The 9,552-nt window shown below is 39.3% G+C and overlaps 1 protein-coding gene across 4 annotated transcripts in view; it reads left to right on the forward strand.

Moving 5' to 3' along the window:
- P2RY8 (P2Y receptor family member 8) overlaps nt 1-9,041 on the forward strand; it is a 50,430-nt gene extending 41,389 nt beyond the window's left edge. For all 4 annotated transcript variants that reach the window (XM_048934479.1, XM_048934478.1, XM_048934477.1 and 1 more), the window contains one exon: nt 4,456-9,041. In XM_048934479.1, coding sequence (XP_048790436.1) covers nt 4,524-5,597 — 1,074 coding nt within the window. In that variant the 5' untranslated portion in view covers nt 4,456-4,523 and the 3' untranslated portion in view covers nt 5,598-9,041. The remainder of the gene's footprint in view (nt 1-4,455) is intronic.
- The last annotated feature ends 511 nt before the right edge of the window (nt 9,042-9,552 follow it).

The following is a 9,552-nucleotide window of genomic DNA, read 5'->3' on the forward strand; positions in this document are numbered from 1 at the left end:
TCTCTTCTCTTCTGCTGTTTTAGTCTTTGTTTCTTCGTATACTTTTTACTACTTTATTTGCCATCTTTTGTCTGCTGAAGGGAAAGAAATCACCATCCCCGACAAAAGAAGCACTAAGCAGCTTTCACTCTCAGTTATGATTACAGCTTACTGAAATTACAAGTGAACCTTTTGAGTGCTCCAAGTGAGGAAGTGTGAAAAGGAGCAAAAATATTCTCCCCAAATTTAGCTAGGGGTTAGTACTTAGTATTGAACTGAAATACACCTGTCTACTAAATGTTCCAGAAATTAGGTATTTCATAACATTTCTCTCTCTAGGCCCAAATTTTTAGGACTACTGTAAATGGCAATATGACTGTCTCATTTGAAGAATCCATATCAAGTATTTCTTTCTGTCTACCTACATGTTAATTTGTCATATTTTAGACATAGTTGTTGCCAAAATAAAACAACATCTTTCTTAAAGGATATTTATGTAACAGAATGCATGTTTACAGTTTTGAAACCAGACGTGAGGTTTTATGTTGTAAAATTATTCTGCAGGAAATTTTCTCTTGAGTGATTCATGGAAACTCCATTGAATTATATTGTGCTAGAAGCCTGGAATTTCAGGAAAGCAGCTCATAAATGGAAGTATAATGTAATTATAATACTAAAAAACAACCAAATAACAACAAAAAGCAACAACAAAAAACCAACCAAACAACAACAACAAAAACCTTTCTTGCTTTATTTATGACATTTTCAACCAAAAGCACAAGTGACAAAGACATACTGTGATTGCCATGGGGAAAGGACTTTATATTACCCCAAATGAGATGGAAATGTAGTACTACTAGACACAATAGTGGGGAAGCATGTTGAAATGCTGTGTTGCGAATCCAGCAGCTTAATCTATCCATTGATGTAAAAAGCAGAACATCAAAAATAGTGGTGACTCAGAGCAGGAACTGCTGGGGGCCCATGTTTCATCAACAAGAAATTCAGGATTAATGATCCAGGAAGATTTGGCAAAAGGAAAGGCAAAGACCAAGTGGTGATTTTCTGTACTCCACATTTCCATGAGAAAACTTGCAATTCTTTTGTACCCTGCAGGCCCCCTACTCCTCTGCAGAAGGCACTAAGGAACTACCACTGCTTGCGATGGAACTATCACTTCTGTAGCTCCTTATGATGGACAGTTTCCTTACAGAAAACCATGCCAAGGGGACCCACCATATTTGGAGAGCTCTTGTAGGCACAGCAGCAAAGCCCAGAGCCTCACAATCCCAGTTCAAGGAGTGCCTAAATCTGGGAGGCAATTAGGTTTTACTGACAGTTCTGTCCCGTAAGCGTACAAAATCTGCCTTTAACCTTTAATGGCTCTGAATCCTGTTTTTCATATTTTAGCATGCGTGTGGGTTTTCCCCTTCTTTGTTATCATTGTGTACTTTCTGAAAAAGCAAGTTTGTGTCCAGTTCTGGGCTCCCTGGTGCAAAAAAAGACAGGGGTCTCTTGGAGAGAGAGTCCAGTGGAGGGCCACAAAGATGATAAAGGGCCTGGAGCATCTCCCCTTTGAGGAAAGGCTGGGTGACTTGGGTTTGTTCAGCTTTGAGAAAAGAAGACTGAGAAAGGATCTTATTAATGTTTACAAATATCTTAAGTGTGGGAGTCAAAGCGACATGGCCAACCTCTTTTCAACGGTCTGTGGGGATGGGATAAGGGGAAATGGTCGTAAATTAAAGCATAGAAAGTTCTGCACCAATATGTAAGGAACTTCTTCACAGTAAGGGTGACAGAGCACTGGAATAGGCTGCCCAGGGAGGCGGTGGAGACTTCTATTTCTAAGTTATCTCCTCTGGAAATAGTCAAGACCTGCCTGGATGCCTACCTGTGCAGCCTACTGCAGGAAGCCTGCTTTGCAGGGGATTGGACTCAATGATCTCTAGAGGTCCCTTCCAACCCCTGTGATTCTGTGATTTATTAGCTGCTTTCAGAAAATTTGTTTGTGATTATTCCTTATATAAAACTCAGTGTAACAGATATTCAACAACTTTGTGCCTGATGTGAAAGTTTTAATGGAAATTTTCACCTGTACTTCAACCTCACAAATACATATGCTTCTTATAGGAACAGCATCTGGAGGTGACGTCGCTCAGTCTCCGAGTCCGAAAGTCTTTCACTTTCACAGGCTTAACATTAAAGTTCTATAAGTACTTTGGAATAGATAAAACTTTTCTGTTTGTTTTGGGAAATGTAGGGTTGCTAGGCATGAATGGCTGTCACTTGACAAATATTTTTAAGGCAATAATGGGTTCACGTTTACTATGGTTAGTCATGGATAGAAGAGTTGAAATAGATGGCATTACATTTATTTTTTTTTTAAGAGCTGTGTGTCAGCTAAATGCCTTTTCTAGTTCCCCTGAAAATTGAAGAGTTGGTTTAATTCTTGATACAACTCCACTGACAAGAACAGAATTTCATCTGCAATGAATTTAGCTCAAAGTATTTTTTGCATTTGTGGTTATGTGTTCAATTTCATGTGCATGATGTACTCAGAGCACATCTCTGCCTCCTTTGCAATTCCTATTTCCTTGTTATTACCTGTTTGATACTGACTCTCACTATTTCCAAATATTTTATTTATTGATCAGCTCAAGAAACTACAGAAATAGGCCCACACCAAACTTCTTACTGCCATGGCTGTGCTTTTTAAAATTTTTCAGGATTGCACTTTGTTTACTTTTAGAATTGAATATTCCTTTTTCACTTTAGTAGAAGCTTCAATTTTTTTGCCAGGTCTCAAGACTCATCAACAGTTATGTTGTGAAAGGGCTAGGAAGTTAATCAGTAAGAGCTCTGCTTAGAAATCACAATTTTTTGGCAGAATGGCTTTTGTCAACATGAGATACTCAGCACTGTGGGCCGACCACTACTCTGAGGGACAGCCACACTGCTCCAAAGTTAAGACTACTTAAGACTACACAATTACATTAAAGGTCCTATTTGACTAGATCTGAGGTTAAGTGACACTAACTACTAGCCTCTATTGTGGCAGGAGTGTCTTGGAAAGAGATACTTGCATTAAACAGTGGAGGTGATCAGAGTCCACATGTAAAGGGATATGCTTGTACTCACTCTCTGTTCCCCTTTATTCATAAAAACACCATAGATGTATCCAAAGTTATCAGATGGCTTGGCCTGGAATCCTTGAAAGGTTGTCATGGTTCTATGTTTTTTGTTTTTTGGGTTTCAGTATTCCACTACACATCACGTAGTGTACAGGGCATTACTGGTATTATAGTAAAATAAGTTTTCCTCCATAGATTGTTGCTGCTGTTCTTTTCCTCCCTTCCTTCCTTCCCATTTTTGTGGGACTGGGGTGGGGGGGCAGGGCAGAGGCCTGTTGCCCCCTGTCACGGACATAGATTGATCTAGTCAACTCCATGACAAAGGTCCATAGTCCCATTCTTCCAGAATGTGCTGCTCATCGACCATCTGCCTTTCACACCATTCATTGCCATTTCTTCAATTTTTGACTCTTGGCTTTCGTAAAATTACATCCCTGTACTACATGCATGCATCTAGCACTTTGAGATGTGAGTTCCTGTTTACAGCTGCTAAATAATGCTGCACTGTCTACAGTAAACAAGCCAATCCATAAGCTACTTGTGTCTGCCAATAAAGGTTTATAAAGGTCAGACAGTGAAAGCATGACCCTTTTTTGTAGACTGCAAAACTGAAACTCCTTTTGCAGAATTACAGGTGACACTGATAAGATATCTTTCAAAAACCGAAATGCAGCATCTGTTCTTTTAGTTAGAAGAAGGTGTGTGACTTCTTTGGCTGTTCCCTCTAGCCTTTAAAACACACAGTCTGTCCCTGGCTTTTGATTATACATGGCCTTTCTCTTACATACAGTTCATATCATAGATATACAAAAAATAATTGATTGCGTGTTCTCCTTTCCCCAGTTACATATTTACTTGGAATAGATTGCTGTTTCATTGGACAAAAAATAAAAACAAAAAAAATCTCAAAAACTATTCAGTATTACAAGACAGCAAGGTCTTGGCATCCAGAGTATATAGAATGGATTTAGCTCTTGAGGAACTTATGGCATAGTGTGCTAATGCAGACATCAATTTGATTCCAGTTTGTGATTTAATCTGTGTCACAATCACATGACAATGAGGTGTGGTAATGGTAATGTATAGGCTGTAAAACTATCAGAAAGCCATTCAGCAGGGAAAAAGTAGCTATTCAAAGCTAGAAATAAACGAGACAGATAAAACAATGCAATAAGTAGAAGGGAGAAGGCAGTTCTCAGAAGATAATTTTAACTGATTCAGTTTGTTCAGGAATAATATCAAATGAAATTCAGCTTTTTAAAATTAATATTTAATTAATACACTAAGCATGTTTGCAATTTCTGCTTTGACATATTGCTTCTCTTTCTTGACATTTTCTCTCTAGATTTTCAAGCCAAGTGTTCATGATATGATCAAGCTAGCTTACAGAGAACAAGAACACTCTTTTGAATAATGGTTAAAAACGGATCCCACCTGGATGCTGAAACGCTTGCAATGCTTCAAAATAAAGCTATCTCCATCACTCTCCCAGTGGTATATACAGTGGTGGATATTATCAGTATTCCTGGCAACTTTTTCTCCCTTTGGGTGCTCTGCTGGCACATCAAACCCAAAACACCTTCTGTTATCTTCATGATCAACCTGAGCATCACGGATCTCATGCTGGCCTGCTGCATTCCCTTCCAGATTTCTTATCACATTAAGGGCAATCACTGGACCTTTGGCAAGACTCTTTGCAGCCTTGTGACTGTGATGTTCTACTCCAACATGTATTCTTCCATACTGACCATGACCTGTATCAGCATAGAGAGGTACATGGGCGTGGTATATCCCATGAAATTGATCAAGTGGAGGAGAAAAAGATATGCCCTGGGTGCCTGCGTGGTAATGTGGATTTTCTTGCTACTAGCTTTCTACCCGTTGGAAAGCACAGATCTGACCTATGAAGTGAAAGAATTGGAGATTATAACCTGTTTTGATGTCCTCAAATGGGAGATGCTGCCCAACTTCGCAGCCTGGGTAGCCTTTCTTCTCACCCTATTTGTTGTGCTCTTCCTGATTCCTTTCATTGTAACGGTTGGATGCTACATCGGCACCATTCGGAAGCTTATTCAGACATCAAGCAGATATGGTAACAGGCAGAAGACGAGATCCATATACCTGGCAATTATAGTTCTTTTGGTATTCATCACTTGCTTCGCCCCCAATAATTTTATCCTACTTGCACATATGATTGTCCGTCTGTTTTACAAAAGGAGTTTGTACCCTGCTTACAAGTTCACCTTATGCTTAAGTTGCCTCAACAACTGCATAGATCCCTTCATTTATTATTTTGCATCTAAAGAATTTTACCAGAAGTTCATGCAAGTTTTTCGCTCTAAGGTACCACTGAGTGACAGCCTGGAAGCCAGAAGAGAAAGCTTATTTTCTGGCAGGACCATGTCAGTCAGGTCGATGTCAAGTGGACCTATGGATGGCTTAGAGGGAGTGAAGATCTGTTTGCAAAGGCAAGAAAGTGTGTTCTAGCCTCAGGCAGGAAAGCACCTGTGAGTTCCATATGCAGAGGCCGATAACGTTTTGTTTTTGAATAGCTATGCTGAAAATAACTTTCTCCAGTGACAGACATCAAACCATATTCATACTGTGCATGCTACTTTAGTAAACAACTGTTTGCTGATAAGAAGTGCAAGCGCAAAAGAAACTGAGTTTATTCAAAAAACCGCTGAAGAAAACCCAACATAGTTTTTTAAGGGTTAGCCTGGAATTAGTCCAAAGGATAAGTTTAGAACAAGAACTACATTTCAGATGTATGATTTCAAGCATTACCCAAAGCTTGACGTCCTAGATGAATGTGAAATATTGCTGTATATGAGTTAAAGCTTATGCTGACGAGGGATTTGGGGGAGTTATTTTTCTAAGCAATGTGCTTTGTTTTTTTTTTTTTAATGTATTGCTATCTCTCTTGTGTTTCTATAAAAGAATGAGTAAACATAGCTTGTCATTTTACCATTAATGCTTAATACATAGCCACTGTGAATTCACCACAACACTCACCCAACTGTTTATCGGAATCAAACCACACTAACCTTTGAAAAGGTTAGACTGACTCATATTGTTTACTTCAATTTTATCTTATCTTAAGCTATATTTCATAGCAAAATATCTCATGCAATGAAAGAAAAGCTAAAACAAAGAGTATTTGAGACAACTTCAACTACTGCATGGATTACATTTGCATTTTCTGAAATTATTAATTTCTCAGGATGGAGAAGGAAGTAAAAGAAGAGAAGATAACTTAATGTGTTTAAAGTAAAAACAAAACAAAAAAGAAAAAAAATACACACACACACACACACAAAATCCACTGCTTACTTGCTTGGGACTATGGCATCCAAATCCAGCTCATTCAGTGTCACTTTCTTTGAGCACACCCTACACAGTTGCCTGCTCTACCCCTCTAAAGAAAAAAACAATAATAATAATTTTAAAAAGCTATCCAAGACATAGCACAGTACTTTCAGTACTTTGGACATGTGCCTCTATTTACCTACTATGTCTGAAAAGACACAGGCTGGGTTTTTCCTAAGAAGTCCCATCATCACAAGGCACAAAATTCAGTTACACATGTTTTGCAGGCCCACATGATAATTTAGCATGATTTTGCCTTGCTTTCAAATCCCTCTTCCATCCACTTAAAGCATTACAGCTTTCTCTCTACCAAAACTGTTTTCAACACTTCGGCAGAAACTGTTTTGTCACTCATCCTAATGTCCCCTTCTTTCTCCTTCTTCTTCTTCTTCTTTTTTTTTTTTTTTCTTAACATGCAAATAGTTTTCTTTGTTATTTTTTCCATCTCTAGTGTGGATTTTCATTCTGTTTGTTTTTGAATTTAATCTTCAAGCACTTATTGCATCCTGAAATGTGGTGAAAGGTCTCTAATGTAACTGACATCAAACAGAGCAGAAAAGGCAGAAGCTTTGCACGTTGGACATCAACTGTTATATTTTGAAAAATACTGAATTGCTCCTTTTGCAATACAGAAAAGCTGCTCACAACTGACTAAAAATGTTCTTCTCTCCAACTTCACTCAACTCACCATAACACTTCATCCTTTTCTCAACCGTGCATCAAAAGCTATAGGAACATTATCCCATGCAGGTACTTCTTCATATCAGCTGGCCTCCAGTTAGCTCACATTAGGTAAAATTTCAGTTTTTGTTAATGGGATTGTTTCTCACAAAAGGAATATGGAAGTGAACAACGTTTTGAATTTGATGGTGCATACTATGAAGCTTTGGGGGTTGTTTTAAAAGAAGAAAATAAGAAGTTACTTCAAAAATAGCCCAACAAACTGCTCTTTGACACTGGAAACGTGTCCTCAAGGGACACCAGAAGGTGTAAGACTACTACCCTCCTTGTTCAGTGCATGTGAGTTTAAATGTATTTATATGTGTGTATGTTCATACATATAAGCGTATGTTGCCATTTAAGAAGTTATTGTGAAGTTCATATCAATACTGCCTTCAGTTGAGGGAAACACTGTTTCCCACAGCATTCTCCTAAAGAACCTGGCAGCCTGTGGCTTGGACATGTACACTCTTTGCTAGAATAAAGAACGGCTGCATGAACAGGCCCAGAGTGGTGGTGAATGGACTTAAATCCACCTGGTGGCTAGTCATGGGTGGTGATCCCCAGGGGTTGGCACTGTGGCCTGGTCTGCTCAATACAATACGACCTGGATGAAAGCACTGAGAGCACTCTGAGCAAGTCTGCAGATGACACCAAGTTGGGAGGAAGTGTCGATCTGCCTGGGGTAGGAAGGCCTACAGAGGGATCTGGACAGGCTGGATCACTGCACTGAGGCCAATGGGTGAGGTCCAACAAGACCAAGTGCCGGGTCCTGCACTTTGGCCACAACAACACCAGGCAATGCTACAGGCTTAGGGCAGAGTGACTAGAAGACTGTGTGGATGAAAAGGACCTGGGGGTACTGGTCAACACTCAGCTGAACATGAGCCAGAAGTGTGCCCAGGTGGCTAAGAAGACCAATAGCATCCTGGCTTCTATCAGAAATAGCATTGCTGGCAGGAGCAGGGAAGCGATTATCCTCCTGTACTCAGCCATGGTGAGGCTGCATCTCAAGTACTGTGTTCAGCCTGGGGCCCCTCACTACAAGAAAGACATCAAGGACCTGGAATGCGTCTGTGGAAGGGCAGGGGAGCTGTTGAAGGGTCTGAAGCACAATTCTAATGAGGAGCAGCTGAAGGAACTGGGATTATTCAGTCTGAACAAGAGGAGGCTCAGGTGAGACCTTATTGCTCTCTGCAATGTGAAAGGAGCTTGCAGAGAGGTGGGGATAGGCCTCTTATCCCACATAACTACTGATAGGACAAGAGGGAATGGCTTCAAGTTGTACCAGGGGAGATTCAGGTTGGATACTGAGAAACATTTCTTCTCTGGAAGAGTGGTCAGGCACCTGAATGAGCTGCCCAGGGAGATGGTTGAGTCACTGTCCCTGGAGGTTTTCAAGAAACGTGTAGATACTGTATTAAAGGATGTTGCTTAGTTGGGAGATATTGGTGGTAGGTGGATGGTTGGACTGAAGGATCTTGGAGGCCTTTTCCAACCTTAGTGATTCTATGATTCTATGATTTTATGATTCTAGTATGAGTTCTGGATGACATGTTTACTAGATTGCCTCTGTGGCAGTGATTTTACTGAGAAGCTATGGATATATATAAGCTCATGTTCTGTTTGTTGTTATTGTTGGGTTTGTTTCTTTATTGCTTAACAATTTAATGTCTGAATGTGCTTGAACTTGTTTATATAATAATAAATGAATAAATAAACAAGCCATGAAAAGGACATGATTTAAGATTTGTTTGCACCTATCATGTGCAAGTTACTTCTCTGCTTAGAACAAGTCATGGAGATCAAGTTATTAAATAAAATGAATTGGTTTTCCATTGCTATTGACCCTTTTTTCTACATCTCTGCAACTTTTAAAGTTTCTTACTTTTCCAAGCACTCTGAAGACTGACTTTTTTTCTTTTCTCTGTATACCTGTTCATTTATTCTTCTATAATAAAGCTTATGTATAAATACTAGAGGCTGGCAATTGGATGCCCACAAGAAAAAAAATGAAGAGCTCATTGTTGAAATAAATCTTGTACTATCTTTCCTCAATTATGGTGTTCTTGATAGTCTTAAAAGGTGTTGCTGAGAGCAAGATTTCAATCATGCTACTCATATGTGATATATTCTTCTGGATTACAATCATTTTAGATTACATCTTTGTGCGTAAGTGTTATCTCGTCAAACTCATAAAGTATAATCATGGAGAACATTATAGAGTAGAGTACATCACTGAGCTGAAATATCTTTTTAAAAGCCTTCTGACATCATTTGACAAAAAATCTGTCTGAAGTCTGGACTTCTACAGAACTCTCAGTCTTCCATGATTTGCTTGTAAGGCTTATGA

This window comes from Lagopus muta, chromosome 1, assembly GCF_023343835.1.
Source record: "Lagopus muta isolate bLagMut1 chromosome 1, bLagMut1 primary, whole genome shotgun sequence".
Taxonomy (NCBI): domain Eukaryota; kingdom Metazoa; phylum Chordata; class Aves; order Galliformes; family Phasianidae; genus Lagopus; species Lagopus muta.